The 17,861-nt window shown below is 35.3% G+C and overlaps 1 protein-coding gene across 7 annotated transcripts in view; it reads right to left on the bottom strand.

Annotated features, from left to right (window-relative positions):
* Positions 1-222: 222 nt before the first annotated feature.
* The window catches only part of Nlgn1 (neuroligin 1), an 818,097-nt gene continuing 800,458 nt past the window's right edge, over positions 223-17,861 (bottom strand). For 5 of the 7 annotated variants that reach the window (XM_033762527.1, XM_033762526.1, XM_033762525.1 and 2 more), the window contains 3 exons: positions 6,260-6,472; positions 2,199-2,988; positions 223-1,385 (listed from right to left, as the gene is read on the bottom strand). In XM_033762527.1, coding sequence (XP_033618418.1) covers positions 563-1,385; positions 2,199-2,988; positions 6,260-6,472 — 1,826 coding nt within the window. In that variant the 3' untranslated portion in view covers positions 223-562. The remainder of the gene's footprint in view (positions 1,386-2,198; positions 2,989-6,259; positions 6,473-17,861) is intronic. The other 2 variants (XM_033762528.1, XM_010632420.3) reach the window with 1 other exon arrangement.

Below are 17,861 nucleotides of genomic sequence, written 5' to 3'. Positions count from 1 at the left end.
TATGTGATAATGTTGTACCTGCCAGTCTTTAAACTTCTTTGTTTTACTGGCAAATTTCAGCATAAGCCTCTGCTAAGGCCATTAACAGCATTGGTGCTTTGTGTACTTATCCAAATATGTAAATATGGTCTACACAATAAAACGGCTCCAAATAAAAACTGGTGAAAATTATCTGATATTCCATTGGTGTGTCCCTTGTGCATATTCATAGTTGTTTTTTAATTTTTATTTTTTATATTTCAGACATAGTTCTTTCCTGTTTGGTGTTCCACATGCCTAATTCCATTATGTAACTTAAATCTTCAAAAAATTAATTCTTGAATGTGAATGAAAAAGTATCATTCAGAACAACTGCTTCAAGCAATTGCAATGTGTTTTTGCAGTTGATTTGTGTATATATGTACAATTCATATTTTCAAAACCCCCAAAGTTCTTGATATGTATATTCACATAATATTCCTCCTTATTTAAATAGTGAGAGTCTTGTAGGTTGAAAGCCAAGAATTCTTCAGTAATCTTTTACGGTAATCCATCAAAAAAATAGTTTGTTTCTCTTATCTGGCTATACCCTGGTTGTTGAATGTGAATGGGGGTGGGGGTGGGGGTGGGGCAGAGTATTGTTCTGTCCTCCAGTAAATGTATTGAATGTGTGTAAGGGCTGAATCCCTGGTATAGTGTTGGGAATCATCGTAATAGTGTTGGGTGTCATTAAGGGAACATCATCAGGTGATCTTCTCATAGCTAGTGTGTAATCTGGGGGGCAGGCGGTCCGAAGAACCACCTCATGTGGATGGATGGACTCACATTCATGATCCAAATCAGTGTGCTTCATCTGGAGTGACATGATTTCCTCTTCCTGGGCATGGGTCAGGTCATTGGTAGTCGTGCGCTGAGGGCTGCACCTTCGGTGAACGTCATGTCTCCTCTTATCCTTTTTGTAGTACAGGGCTGCAAAGGCCAAGATGTTCAGAAAAAGCAGTGATGCTCCGACTGCAATAGTAACACTGAGCTCTGTGGAGTAGTCCCTTTGATCCACTGAAAATGGACTTGGTTGTTGTTTGGGATCATCTTGCTTGGCCGTGGGAAAGGCAGATGTTACAGGTACAGAATTTTTCCTTGTAGGTCTGAGAGTGATGTCAGTCGATGGCACTTTAGTTGTTGTCGAGGTATACTGAGAAATGTCATTGAGATTATGCAGATGAGGTACCAGCTCCAGCCAGAGGTTCACCTTATTGGCTCTGTAATGCTCTTTAACCCTTGGTTTTAATCCAATATGGAGATAAAGTTGGTCTTTCTGGGAATATCTGGTCCATGCTACTTCTTCAAAGCGATTGGGTTTAGTATGGATGAATTTTGTGTCTTGAGGAACTGGTTGATTTGGGTCACTAGCAGAGAAAAAAAATTATGGAACAATTTTTTTTGTATTTTTCTGAGTCAAAACACAATTAGCTTAATATCTAATTGAAGAGGCAATTTAGAAAGATTTTAGATTATGTTTTAACATTAACTTGGGTCACGTTGGACATTTATGCCTTATAACAGGCAGGTTGTTAGATGGAGCAAGGAAAGTTCACATTCTTTGCTCTCTCTGCCTATTTTAGTGATGGGCTACTATCTACTCAAAGATTTGTTGGAATTATTTAAATATTCACATACTTATGAGTTGTCTCCTAAGCAGTGTAGTAGGGATGACATGAACAGTCTTGGGATTTGGAACTGGTAGATAAAGATTTGAGTCCTGGTATGGTACATACATGACATTTGAATATTTATATGAAGCTCATAGAGCCTCAGTTTCCATTTGTGAAAATGAGATTATATTTGACTTGCCTACCCCTCAAGTTGGAACAATCAAAGAACATACAGTGTTATGAACTAGAAAACTCTATGCAGAAGTACTTTTTGTTATTGCATAATTAAAAAACAATTGCATGATTAAAATTGTATAACTAAAAAAAACAGCACATTTAATTCTTGAGTAATGCAATAAAGATATGTCTTTCTTAATAAATTTCTTAAAGGTAATAACTCATAAAGCAATGACCTTTAGAGGTATAATATAGAGTTAATGTTGCATAAAGAAATTTAATATATTGCTGAATGACCTATTAAATTATTTGGACACCGTATTCATTTAAAAATACTTAATATAATGTTCTGATTAAAATTGTAGTAAAGTGCACTCCTTAGGTACTTACCCAGTTTTAGCAAAATTTGTCCAGTAAGTCATTACTACTGCACTCAGCATCACATCATTTTTGGAGAAATTGCAAGGAAATAACTCTGTAGGACCAATCATGGGTATTCCAAGTACATAGGGAACCTCATCTCCATGGGCTGCATCAGCCCAAGCTGGAACCTGATCTGTTTGGCAATGATGGTAAAAAGCATAGAAGTATGTGGGTGAACCAAAGTTTGAGTGAAGATCTGCTGTAGCTACAGCTGGTGCCACCCACTGATGGTCCGTAAACAAAGCCAGTAATGTCTTCCTTCTGGTTTCAGGGTTGTGCCGGTCAGCCCAATCGGTATACATGAATTTAATGGTTTCTCTCAAAACATCTTTGCCTTCCGGATATCCATATAAATTATCAACAAAATTGGAAACAGCAAAGTCAAAATCACTAGCAGATATACCATCATCACTATCCACTATATTTTCAACAAATTTTAACCCTTCCCCTTGGTTAACTCCTAACATTATATCATAGTTGAGAAACTCTCCTTGTTCCATAAGTATCTGAGGATCATCTGGTATTACATCACCATCGATCACAGGTCCAAAGGCTATGTGGTATCGGGCTGGTTGAATATCTTGATCAACAAGTTCTTTGTAAGGCTTCTTCTGGAGACATTCCACTAACTCTACTGTATCTGAAACATTGCAGCCAACTTTTGTGGCCAACATTCTAGCATATTTTGCAGGTTGGAAACTAACAGCCCAGCTGGAAAGGGCTGTTCCACTCTGAGCTATTGCTCGTTGAAAAAGTCCTATGGGAAAATCAACAAAGAGTTTCAGATGACCTTGAAAAATTTGCAGAAAAACAATAAAATCTGATATTTTAGACATATATAGAAACCTAGAGAGACAGAGAGAGAGAGAGAGAGAGAGAGAGAGAGAGAGAGAGAGAGAAAGAGAGAGAGATTTGCCTAAGAGAAGGTACACAAAGTCATCCCCAGGGTATAATGAATCAGAAATGCAGACTTAGATCCCGTGCTTTGAGTGGCATCTGCTTGAATGGTCAAGAGTTCTAAATTTTGCTGGGTCTCAAAGAGGCAGTAAAAAAGGAGATGAACAGCTGTAAATACTAATCGTAAAAAGCAGCAAATAGTTTCTTCAATGAACATGAAACTACATAAATTATTAATAGCAAATAGATGGAGAAAATCCTTTTTTGATTCCCCCTCAGACTTGGTATTGTCTGAGACATATTCTAATTTGACTGTATCTGTCCTCTTTAAAAGCGATTCCTTGTGTTTTAACCAGATGTAATTTGAAAAATAATTGAAACTTCATGCAACTATTGGGGCTAGGTATTTGTTAATATCCTGGGGATGGACCTAAAGTCAGACACAAAACAGAATAGCACTTTAGACATACTCTATCCAGATCTTCATGTCAGACATATTAGGCTGATTATTCAGCTTTCAGAAGGAAACATAACAATTGGAGTGTCTTCACTAAGTCAAAGGAAAAAACCACCAGCAGAAGGATTTAGTGAGGGGCTAATCTTTTTTCACTCTTGAATGTACACTGCTATATTTTATCATAAATTATGAAACATGATCTACTGCTTTTTACTTAATTACATTTAAGTAATGTAAATTTTCACCCCCTATGCAGTTCGATAGCTGAGTATCATGGAATTTTACAACTGCAATTTTCTACTCATTAAGGTATGATCTAAAAAAATTAGTGCTTTAAAATAAAATTTATCCATTTTCCTTTACATTTATTATAGTTTTCTAGATGTAACTTTGTAGTTCAGTTAATTAAAAACATGCTAAATTATTCATATATGATGAGAAAATAACTTTTCACAAAAGTGTTAATGCACTGGTAGAAGTTTTAGATTTTTCTCCAAACACACACATATATATTAAAAATACTGTAATTTGACCCTAGATAATTCTAAAAATATTCAACAAGATAAACAATACTAATTCAAATTTGTGCTTTTCTGACATCTTTATGAATATATTTTAGATTAATAGAGAAAAATATGCTAGAGAAAATATTTAAATACCAATAATTAAAAAAAATATAGGCTGTCAATATTTTCTCAGGATAATAGTTTATAAATTAAAATTTTTATAGCTAAAAGAAGCCTGATGACTTTTATAATATTCTTTCCCATTTCAGGGACTCAGTGGCATTAACTGAATATGCCAAAAAATGATGAAGTAAAATAGACGTCATGTTGAATACTGCCTGAAATTGCCATTTAGGTGATATTGGGAAATGAGAAGGCTTATCACCAATGAGAAGGCTTGTTAAATGTATGCAAGATGTAATTAATGCATGGTTGATGCAGGTCTGAGGGTAGCTTTAGCTTTTTGTGGAGTTTACAGCTTTAAAATCAGTGTCTGAGTTGGAGGCAGAAGTGACCAGACAATTTCCAGAGATCTTCTCAGCATGTCCAGGTCAAGTCCAGCAGCTCATTCTGGAGATGGGTTTAGGACAAGATCAAATAGAAGCCCATGTCTCTGGCTAGGTATAGACACATTTTATTAAAGATTAAGGTAAAGGGCTACTGTTTCAGCTTTTTTTTCATAACCATTCCCTACACTGTCAATTGTTGAACAGCAATGATAGTTTATGAATTAAATGATTTATGTAACACTAGTCTCAACTGAGATTGGCTTTTGTGCCCACTTTTGATAAAATGACCTGGTAAGTTTAGACAAGTTGTCATTTAACTAAATATTGGCACTAATATCATACTAAAAGTAGAACAATGTAATCTATTTACTTTATAAAAGCCCAAGTTAGTTATTTCAAAAGAAATCATTTCGTTACAGATGAAAATCTCTATACAACTGAAAATTTTCTCATTTGCACCATTTTGTTATCTCAAATCAGAATCTTACTGATATAAAAGATATTATATAAATATGTTGATGAATTAAGTCTGTGATGAAGCATGATTTCACTATTTAAATATATATATATATATATCTATATACTCATTTAATGACTAGCTGTTCTTTGGATTTCCACATTACTGTATCTTTGATAACTACAACAAATATTATATATCATAAAACTCAATATTATGTTTTAGATGCTTCTTAAATTATAAATAACAGTGAATAATTAAGTTAATTATATATAAAATGATGAGAAGCAGAAAATAAAAGATGCTCTGTGTTGATGTACATTCTCTATTGTCCTCTCTATTATACATAAATAATGGAAATGCTTTGCAGACTTCTTCAGAAAAAGTCTTCTGTTCATGTAGATCTTTCAAATTAATAATGCAGTTAAAATGGGTGATCAAACACATGGTAAAATGGAGCCCATAAAGAACAACAAGATGAGCCTTGGACAGGCACTTTGGATGTCAAAGCCAGCAAATGGAAACAAGTAAAATATTTCATGGATTTAAGCAGCCTCAGTACTTTATGCTGCTATGCCAAGCTTTAGGGGAAAAAACACTTTTGGTGTTGAAAACAGAAAAAAGCACAAAATCAAATATATTTTTCTTTTTAATCAAAAGAACTGACCTTGATGCTTTGACAATTTTGGATCATGCATGCAAAATAATCAAATACCCATTCTCTTCTCAGCAACAAGTGAATTCACATGTTTCCAGACAAACTAGCTTATGGCAGCTTCATTAGTTTCATACTATTAAAGGGCTTTAAATGTCTATTATCTTGAAAATACATTATATACAATCTCTGTATTAAAAAACTTCTTTGATTTTGATTACTGAATAAGCAGAGAGGACAGAACTGTGAATATCTTTGCCTGATTTTCTCCAAAATCACCCTTTGAAAGAAAGAAAAATAACTCTAATGCTAACTATTTTGAAGTGTGCTTGAAAGGGCATTCTTACCAAGCTACACAGGAGACAAAGAAAAATGTGTGACAAAAATTTAAACATGCATACAAAAGCTAAAGAAATAGTTTCAAACAGTTATTGAGTTCAACCTAACACTCAGTTTGAACAGAGAAATATATACAAAGCATCACATACTACTGATAGTGGTGGCATGCAGACACCAAAATTGTCAAAATTTGCAACCTGCATAATACCTTTGGTTGAATTGCTCCAACGGTTACCTTCAGAATAATGGGATAAAGTCAGCAGATTGACACATGAACCCCCAGCGCCTGATCCAAAAACAGTGATTCTCAAGGGGTCACCACCAAAGAATCCAATGTTTTCACTAGTCCATCTTAAAGCCTGTATGAGATCAAGAAGTCCATAGTTTCCTTTTGCAGCCTGGTCCCCTGTACTCAAGAAACCTGGAAAATACAAATGGAAGGATGACTTATAACATCTGTTGGGGATGACATGAATTACATAGATACTAAATTTAAGCGTGAATGAAGACTGTGTTAATCCGGTGAGGACAATCCAAGTTCTTTAGTAAACATTATTTCCCACAAGATACAATAATTTGTCAGGAATAACAGTAGTTACTGAAACCTGAAAAGTAACATTTATCTTTCCCAAATGCTTCCCACGTTATTCAGGTAACAGGTCACTGGTAGACAAATGGAATGAAAACATGAAAAAAGGATTTCAAGGGAGAGATTCCAGAAGCCAAGCCACTGACGAAGATACTTTACAAGTACTATGGGGTGTATGAAAATGTGTATTTTTATATTAAACATCACAACAGTGTTGAAGTTTCTTGTAGTCTAGCATGGTCAGAATTTAAACTTTGTGTAATAGAGCATAAATGAGTACTGAGAAGGAGAATGTTTCCAAATCTTATGGGAAAAATGTTCTAACAATTCTATAAAATTATGTACAACTCTTTCCATGTATATGCATCTGCGTATTTTGTTGATGATGGCCCACAGTTAAGAAACAGTCCTTGACCTCACTCTGCGCGCACCATGACCAGCACCAAAGGGAAGGTGGAAGTCTGGCACAGTTGCTCTGAGATCCATTCTCCCTCCAGCCTGTCTGGGCCCAATAGGTGAGGACTAGCTTTCCACGTGGGTGCCCCTACAACACCCCCATCCTTGACACCCCCCATCCCCCACCCCTGCTCTTGGGCCTACTAATTGTGCCAGTCCTTGGATCCACTCTGCAGAGGCACAGGTGGTCATAAAGGGCATTTTTTTCTGAGCTCCAGACTTGGAACATCTTTAAAGAAAGGGCAAAGGGAACCTATAATAGAACTTTGCAGAGTTCAACCCTGCAGGAGGTCAGGGAACTCAATTTGGGCCTTGCAGCCTGAAATCAGTCTGCATCTCAGGGTCTGCCATTGGCTAGCTGAGATCAAAAGACTTAGTTCTACACATGGCTGCACATGTTTTATATTATGACAGCAGAGATATTGTCTGAAAGAGGTCCTTCAAATTCTTTTCTTTCTTTCTTTTCCTCATTGCACTCTGCAAATTCTTTCTTTTTTCTTTCCTCTTGCTCCAACTCAGTCACTTGCTCCACCATATTATTCCTCATCTCCCTTTCTGTTCCTGTTCCTGCCCTAACTCAGATTACTTCTTTTATCATTTTTTAAATGTTCTTTTCTCTCTCATTTTACTTCACTCAAGGGTCAATAGTTTTAAAGAAAAGCGAGTACCTATTAATGTTAAGTTGTTATATTCTTGTCCTTATTCTTGCACTCTGTCTTTCCCTTTTGACTTTAACAGATTCATAAAGATTGTATGGTCATTCTATATCCTCTGGCTTCACTTGAAACCTTCTCCAATCCTTTTACTTATCCACTCCACTCATCCTAACTCTTTAAGCCCCCATCCTAAATGGTAAAGATACTATATTGAAGAGTTTATTCACTGCAAACATATTTTGGGCTGCTTCTTGATTTTAATTTTTTTCTTTTATTGAGTTTATTGGTACATTTTAGGTATACAGTACAGTTACATTCATTATTGGGATCTTGTACCTTTATGTGACAGGTGGTCTTGGTTCTCATTTTTTCCCTTTGTCCCTGCCCTCCCCTCATCCCCTCCTTCTTGATTTTAATTTAATTCTCATGGTTTAAATGTGATAGATTAATGACTACTACAAGTGGTCAACTTGTAGATTGTGCTTGATCCTATTGTGTTGCTGATTGTATCAATTGGGCTAAAGGATTGTGATTGATTTAATGAGTTTCTTCTCTGATATTATGAAAATGAGAATGTCTATGAGTCATTAGAGACTCAAAAGTTAAAGCACAACTATATCAGGAAGATTTAAGTAATAATTCAGGAATTAAACCAAGGACAACCCAACAGCAACAATAAAAATGAGAAAACACTTAAGCAAGATACAAAGACAGACTTTCAATTCACCAATGGCAGACAGTAGGGCAAATGAAGATGAAAAGTCTGATAGTGAACCAGCAGGACACTCTGATCTCATAGCATAGGAAGTAACAAAATGGATCAATTGGGCTCTAGAAAAAATTCAAAACAGAAATAATTTTCCAGATAACCATAGAGATGGTGAGCAAAACGAAATTCATGATTAGAAACTCTAGAACAGAAACTAACAAAAAACTAGATGAGCTCAGGACCATGATAGAAGCCATGAAGGCCCAGCATAAGAAAGAAATAGAAACAAAGAATGCCGAACATAGGAGAGAAATGGATCCATAAAACAGATTCAAACAGATATCCAGGAGATTAAAAACTCTATTTAAAGTGTTTGTAGCATAATTAAAGAATGCAAAGATAGAATCTCAGATAGAGAAGATAGGATTGCAGTCAGTGATTGTGAAAAGAGAGATCTCTTAAAATCAGTAAGGGATAATGATAAACTGATCCAACAACTCCTAGATGATGCAAAGAAGAATAACATAAGACTGATATGAATCTATGAATTAGCAGGAGAAAACACAAATGACTTAGAAAAGTTGTTCACAGAATTAATGACAGAAAACTTCCCAAACAGAGGGGAAGAATTTGACATAGAGATAAGTGAGGGATATAGGACTCCAGCTAGCCACAATAAAAAAAAAAATCTACACCTAGACATATAATAATCAAGATCCCAGAAACCCAACAGAAGAACAAAATACTTCAAGCAGTTAAAGAAAAGAAACAAATCACATGCAAAGGAAAGCCCATCAGAATCACAGCAGATTTTTCAACACAACCCTCAGGTCAAGGAAAGAGTTGTCACGTGCCATTATTTCCGGGTTCTTCATGCCCTGCATGAATCCCGGATGTGAGTCTGCCGGTGACGGCGGTTCACGCCTGCGCAGAAGAGGCGCTTGGCTCATCAGAATGACGCAGGCCGGCATTGACCAATAGAAATGGGCCACGTCACGAGAGAGGCTATAAAAGGCAGGCTCGCATCCGGCTCGGGGTCTTTCCGCCATCTTGAAGAATGCAGAAGAACCTCTAATAAAGCGTGCTTCAGAAGAATCCTGAGTGTTGCGTGCTCCTTGCTGGCGAGGTGCGCGTGACAAAGAGTGGAATGAGGTATTTCAAGTCCTAAAAGAAAACAACCTCCAACCTAGATTGATGTATCCTGCAAAACTCTCTTTCAAAATGGATGGGGAAATAAGATACTTCCATGACAAAGAACACCTGAGAAACCTCATGAATAGCAAACCAGCACTACAAGGAATTCTAAACAATATCCTAGAAAAAGACAGTGAAGGTCACAGCACCATGAGGCCCAACAGAGCAAATCAAATAGGCAAGGTAAGAAACTAAAAGGAGAGGGGGAAAAAAGTAAAAAGAGTCAACAAAAGGACAATAACATGACAATAAGAAGTCAGTACATATCAGTTATAACCATCAATGTCAATGGCCTCAATTCACCAATCAAGAGAAATAGACTGGCAGAATGGATTAAGAAGCAAAATCTAATAATATGCTGTACACAAGAAACACACCTAATTGAAAAAGAAGCCCATAGACTGAAAGTGAAAGGATGGAAAACAATTCTTCATGTGACTGGAGCCCAGAAAAAAGCAGGGGTGGTAGCTATCTTATTCACAGACAAAGTAAGTTTCAAACCAAAACTGATTAAGAAGGCCATTATATCCTTGTAAAGGGAACAATTGAAGGGGAAGAGATGACAATCATAAACATATATGCACCAAATATTAATGCCCCCAACTATATAAAACAAATATTAAGTAACATGAAAAACAAAATAAGCAGTAATACAATTGTATTGGGGATCTAAATACTCCACTATCACATATAGACAGATCATCTAGGCAAAAAATCAACAAGAAAATGCTAGAACTGAACCAAGCTTTTGAATATATGGACTTAATAGACGTCTATAGAGTGTTCCACCACACAAAACTGGAATATATATTCTTTTTGGCTGCACATGGGTCATTCTCCAAGATAGACCACATAATAGCTCTTAGAACAGGTTTGAATAAATGCAAAGAAATCCAAGTTATGACCTGTATATATTATCAGATCATAGTGCAATCAAGTTGGATATCAATAGCATAAGAAACTGTAGGAACTTCACAAACACATGGAAATTGAATAACACTCTTCTGAACCATCAATGGGTCACAGAGGACATTGAAGAAGAAATTGGACAGTTTTTACAAATAAACGATAATACCAATACAACATCTAGGAATCTATGGGACACAGTGTAAGCAGTTCTACATGGAAAATTCATAGCATTGAATGCCCACACTAGGAAAGCAGAGCAAGCCCAAATAAACAACCTAATGATGAATCTTAGACTTCTGGAAAAAGAAGAACAAGAAAAACCCAAAGCTCATACAAGAAAATAAATTATAAAGATTAGAGCAGAAATCAAGGCAATAGAAACTAAGAAAATGATAAAAAAATAAATGAATTGAAGAGTTGGTCTTTTGAAAGAATAAATAAAATCAATAAACCCTTAGCTAACCTTATCAAAAAAAGTAAGGAAAAGGCTCAGATCCATGCAATTAGGAATGAAAAAGGTGAAGTCACAACAGATCCAACAGAAATCCAGAGGACCATCAATACCTACTTTGAGAACCTGTACTCTAATAAAGTGGAAAACACAGAATAAATGGACAGATTTTTAGATACTTATGAATTTCCAAAGTTGAACAAAGAAGATAAAAATTTTAAACACCCTAATTACAATCAATCAATGAAATTGAAAATATAATTAAAAGTTCACAAACAAAGAAAAGCCCAGTTCCTTATAGATTCACTGCTAAATTTTACAAGACATTTAGAGAAAAACTACTGCCACTACTGTTTAAACTTTTTAATGAAATTCAAAGGGAAGCAATATTTCCAAATTCATTCCTGGAAGCAAGTAGCACTTTGATTCCCAAACCAGGGAAAGACCCAACTTAAAAAGAGAACTACAGGCCAATCTCCTTAATAAATAAAGATGCAAAAATCCTTAATGAGATACTAGAAAACAGAATACAGAGGATCATCAAGAAGATCATACATCCTGACCCAGTCGGATTTATTCCAGGGATGCAAGGATGGTTCAACATATGTAAGTCAATAAATGTAAAACACTATATTAACAGAGTCAAGGACAAAAACCATATGATCCTCTGGAAAGATGCAGAAAAAGCATTTGACAAAATTCAACACTCATTCATGATGAAAAACACTGTAACAAATCGGAATAGACGGTCTATATCTCAAATTAATAAAGGCTATGTATGAAAAACCAACAGGCAACATCATATTAAATGGCCAAAAACTGAAAACCTTTGCGCTAAAATCATGAACAAGACAAGGATGCCCACTATCACCACACCTGTTCAATATAGTTCTGGAAACATTAGCCACAGCAATTAGACAAGAGAAAGAAATTAAAGCAATAAAGATAGGAAAGGAAGAAGTTAAACTGTCATTATTTGCTGACAATATGATACTCTACATTGAAGACCCAAAAAAATCCCACCAAGAGACTTGTAGACTTAATTGATACTTTTAGCAGAGTAGCTGGATAAAAGGTCAAAACCTCAAAATCAATAGCCATCTTGTACACAAATAAACTCACTGAGAGAGAAATTAGGAAACAATTCCTTTCACAATAGCATCAAAAAAACCGAAAAGAAGTATCTTGGAATCAATCTAATGAAAGAAGCAAAAGACCTCTACACTGAAAACTACAGCACTCTGAAAAAAGAGATCGAACAGGTTATATGAAAATGGAAAGATATCCCCTGCTCCTGAATAGGAAAAATCAACATAGTGAAAATGGCCATATTACCCAAACTGCTATACAGATTCAATGCAATGCCAATTGAAATTCCAACACTATGTTTTACAGAAATATAAAAAATAATACAAAAATTCATTTGGAAGCTGAAGAGATCTACAATAGCAAACACCATCCTAGGCCACAGAGACATGGCGGTAGGTATAACAATTCCCAATTTGAAACTATATTACAAAGCCACTGTGATAAAAACAACATGATACTGGCAATGAAGCAAACCTGAGGATCAGTGGAATAGATTGGAAGATACAAAAACAATTCCAGATCTACTCAGCTACCTCATCTTTCACAAATGAACCAACTATCCTCATTGGAGGCAAGATAGCCTCTTTAATAAATGGTGCTGGAAAAACTAGATTTCAACCTGCCAAAGATTCAAACTAGACCTTTATCTTTCACCATGCACTAAGCTAAAATCCAAGTGGATTAAAGATCTAAATTTTAAAAAAGAGTCACTAAATTTCCTGGAAGTTAAGTTAGGCAGAACTCTTGAAGACATTACATAGGAAAAGACTTTATGAACAAATCTTCAGTAGCACAGGAACTAGCAGAAAGAATCAACAACTGGGATCTCATCTTATTAAAAAGCTTCTGCACTGCAAAAGAAACCATCAACAGAACTGAGACAATCCACTACGTGGGAAAAAATTTTACCAGCTGCTCCTCAGACAAAGGGCTCTTATCTAGAATATATAAAGAACTAAAAAAAATCAGCCCCCCATAATAAAGACCCAATTCAAAAATGGGCACCTGAAATGAACAGACATTTTCAGACAAAGAAGTAAAAGCAGAAAAAATGTTCCACATCACTGGTTATTCGAGAGATGCAGATGAAAACAACACAGAGATTCCACCTCATCCCACAAGGAATGGCTGCTATCAAGAAATCAAACAATAACAAATGTTGGCGGGGGTTGTGGGGAGAAAGGAACCCTTCTCCATTGTTGGTGTGGAGTGCAGACTGGTGCAACCACTATAGAAATCAACGTGGAGATACCTCAAAGAGTTAGGTTTAGAGGTTCCATTTGACCCAGCCATCCCTCTGCTGGGTATCTTTCCAAAAGAATTAAAAGAATTGTATCACACCTCTGTTTATAGCAGCACAGTTTATTATATCTAAATCTTGGAAACAGCCCATTTGCCCATCAGCTGGAAAGTGGATAAAGAAGATGTGGCTTTTCTATAAAATGGAATACTACTCAGCCATAAAGAATGAGAAGTTAGACTCATTCATAGGAAAGTGGATACATATTGAGGATATACTCCTAAGTGAGATAAATGAATCGCACATGTATAAATACCAAATAGTTTCACTGATGTGAAAAACTATAAAAGTACATAAGATCCTAATGAGATAACTGACACTGTGAAATGGGAAGAAAAGGGATAAAGTATAGGGGAAATGGGAATGATAGGGGAAAGGTAATAAGGGAAAAGGAAAAAAATGAGAAAAAAGAAATAAAGTGTTTATAAATGGGGAAGGGAGGAGGGGGTGAAGGGATGGCACAGATAAGGGGAAAAATGAGAGCCAAGACCTGTCATGTAAAGTTACAAGATCCCCATGATTAATGCAACTATACTATATACCTAAAATGTATCAATAAACTCAATGAGACAAAAAAAAAGAAATAGTCCTTGTGACCACATTTTGTATTACCTTCAATGCCAGACTGAGAGAAGTTGCTAATTAGGAAATAGTGTAGAGTAAATGGAGGTTTTAAAAATGCTCCATACTTTAGTAACTTCTGGAATTCTGACAGCTCTGCTTTATAAAGAACCTGATAATGGCAAGCAATATTATTAAATAATGCAATTTAGGCAGAAGAAAGATTAAAAGAATTTGAACTGACAGAATGGCAAAAAATTGAAAAAAGAAATGGATAAAAAAGATTTTGCAAGTGATATCTGAGAGGTTTTGTTATTTATGGGAGATGTTGAGGGAACAGTCAGAGATAGTACTGTAGTACTACTTTAAAATATTTATTTTGTTAATAACTTTTTATTATTTAAGTTTATTGGTACCTTCTTGGCATTATATGATGACATTCATCATTGGGAATTTGTACCTTTACATTGATATATCTTGGTTCTTATTTTTGTCTCCATTCCCCTGCCCTCCCTTCACCCCCCCACTCCTCTCTATTGACAGACTTTGTTTCCATTTTTTCCTTTTCTCACATTTTTCCTTTCCCTGCTTTTGTTTCTCTTACCTCTCCCATTCCACTCTCTCCTTCCCCTTCCTTTTCCCCTTCCCCTTTGGACTTTTTCTTCCTATTTCAAATTATCTAATACACATAGTTTTTACAATATGTTATAATTACTTATAAAACAGATATTTGTTTCTGCTATATTTTTGTCATAAATAGAGAAAATGTTTCAGGAAATATTACACTTTATAGACTATTAGTATATAGAAAAGATTTAGAGACATATTACAAATAAAATGACAAATACTATACAATAATATAATTTCCAATTTCAAAAAGTTTAGAGAAACAATTTTTAAAAATCAGTTTTCTCTGCTATTTCAGATATGGAAACAACATAGTGGGTCATTGTTTAAATGAAAAGTTATTCAATTTTAAATATACTTAATTTTATAAAACAAATGAAGTCAATCGTATTTGTGAAAACAAGTCCGTGACAGCAGTACTTATCAGTTGAGTAAATATATCTGAAACCCAAAGGAATATATGGACATTTTTAGGGAATAATATAGGAAGGAATATTCAAAGGCAAATCTTCCAAAATACTTTTGAAACTAAACATGTTTATTCCTCCTTATCATACAAGATCCAAAGTTCTAAACAATATAAGTATAATCTCTAGCTCATTGTGTGTGTGTGTGTGTGTGTGTGTGTGTGTGTGTGTGTGTGTGTGTGTCTCTGGAAATATTATTTATCCTTAAGTCTAAAGTTTTACAAATGTATTTTGAACAAACATATTTTTCTGGTTATATTCACTTATCAAAAATGTATAATAATTTAAGGAAAATTTTGTGGTGTTTTCTTACACAGAAGCATTGTCAAATATTCCAAAGATAATATAGTATAACACAAGCATGACAGGAAACTCTTAACTTTCCTTGCTGTTACATGAAATTTGATATAAGAACCACTAGTTTAAATTTCTGAAGGATTCTGTTGCAAATGTTTTGATCTAAAGATAGACTGATGGTATGAATCTTGAAAATATCATTATGGAAGCTTTAGTAGTAATGGGATAGAAAGGATAAAGGTGGTAAGGAGGTTTTGTATGTGTCCCTCTGTGTATGTGGAGAGAGAGAGAGGGACAAAGGGACAGAAGGACGGGGGGAGGGGAGGGGAGGGAGAGATAAGATGACAATACTAAAGCTCTGGGTAGTGTATTGCGAATAATTGTATAGCACACATATACTCAGTTTAAAAGTTGACTTTTGAATATAACTAAGCCATTCAGCACAATATGAGGATCTGCATTTAACTCCTCTTGAAATAATGTTGAATGACTTTACTGAATTTTTACAGTATACCAAATTGAATTGTTAATAATCCTCATTGAATGTGTAGCATATAGAGCACCATAATAATAAGACAATTAACTATACATTAACTAGTCTCTCCTTTATAATTGCAGTTATCATTGTAATATTTTAATACATCTGGTAGATTGGTCAATTAATTTGGTATTTATTTAACAATGTTGTATACTTGCCTAATATGTGCAAGGCTACAGGTTCAATTCTCAGTACAGCAAAAAGTGAAAGATAGCTTTATATAACCCTAATATAAAACATATCAACTCTCTGAGGAATAACCTCTACTTTATTAATAGTCAAAAGAAATTGTATAGTGTCTCGACATCAGCTTTTTAAAAAATCAGTTCCATTCAAAATAACACTATTAAACTGTAGCAGGGAAGGTGGGATAATTCATCCAGTTGAATTTCTGTTCTAATCTTAAAATGACCATTATTATTTCATCAAGCTCCATTTTTACTCATTGGTACTGAATTTTCCTCACTCTTGATTATATTTTATGTGTATGCTATAGTATCTATCTATAATCTATCATTTATCCTCTATTATCTATTATCTATATCTATCATCCATTTAAAAGCATGTGATCATTAAGATTAATTTATAAAGCCACTTTGACTTTCAGGGAAAAAGGAGAGCTATTGCATGTATGTATGTATGTATGTATGTATGTATGTATGTATGTATTTCTTGGTACTGGTGATCAAACTCAGGACCTTGCTCTTGCCAGGCAGGCACAGTGTCACTGAGCTAAATCCCTGGCCACTATTGTCATTATTAAGTCCAGCCAACCAATTAGATCATATATTTTCAAACCTGGTAAACATCACTCTCGTACTTGCACATATGTTTTGATTTCTGACACTATATTCAAAAAACACCCTGAGTCTCAGTTAAGGGCACAAATGAAGGAAATAAACATAAATTCTTGGCCCCAAAAGATAGATTGTTAATTACTCAGGTGATCCATATGCATTGGCAACATTCTGAACAACTTTCTATGCAGTGAAGTACTCATTTAAAGTTCTCTCTTAACTGACTTAGCTGCTGCACTCTTAACAGAATTCATTTCAGAACACTCTACTGGAGCTTCACATTGAAATGCTCAAGTATGGTCTAGACACAGATGGACTCAATTTTGCAAAGGCCGGATAGTGCTGCTGACCTTCATGATTACTTTGGAGAAGGAGTTTCCTTGAAAGTACCTTAAATCAGTCTTTAAAATGTAGCTACCAGCCTTGCTGAGCCTTTCCCAACCTTCATTGTCAGCTTATACAATATATGACTAATGGATGTCCTAACATACTGGCATTATTTTTTTAAGAGTTCAATAATGGCTACAAAAATATCTATCCCTTTTCCAAAGAAAGGCAGGAGAAGTTTCTAGAATAAAATTGACTAATTTACTTGAATAATCATTCTAAAATTTTCAAAAAATGAATACTTGTAAAGACTGTCTGAATTCATTATAGCAGTGACCCTGAGGACTATTTCAATATGAAATTACCTTTGTGTGTCCACTACAATAATCATGGAGTTATTTCCTCAAATAGATACTGGGTAAAGAAGGAACTCACAGGTCCAGTTCCTATTACTTATGTCTCTGTCCTTAATCCTGTCTTCAGGAGGTTACTATTCAACTTTCTTGGTCTGCATGCCAAGATAAGTTTTCCCAGCTTGCCCTGTGTTGGGCTGTGATGTACTTCTTGCCCCTCTGATTCTGGGCAATAAACATGATTTGAAAACTAATGAAATTTCTTGTGTACTTTGAATAACTGTTATCACAAAGAGGTGAAAAAAGGAGAGTATTCCCTTTAAAAAGAGGTATTAAGTGAAAAGAAATTGCGGCCTGCGTGGGAGCCCCCGGCCTGCCCGACAACAGACCAGGAAGGCCCCAAAGACCCCAGAGGGGTTTTTTTTCAGCTGCCTGCCTGCCTGCCTGTCTGCGATCACCCGGCGGCGTGCGCGCGAGCTCCCGGCCTGCG

Source organism: Fukomys damarensis, unplaced genomic scaffold, assembly GCF_012274545.1.
Source record: "Fukomys damarensis isolate Sample0158 unplaced genomic scaffold, DMR_v1.0_HiC HiC_scaffold_12, whole genome shotgun sequence".
NCBI classification, from domain to species: domain Eukaryota; kingdom Metazoa; phylum Chordata; class Mammalia; order Rodentia; family Bathyergidae; genus Fukomys; species Fukomys damarensis.
Note: the sequence above shows the minus strand (reverse complement) of the source record. Positions and strands in the feature narration are given on the sequence as shown.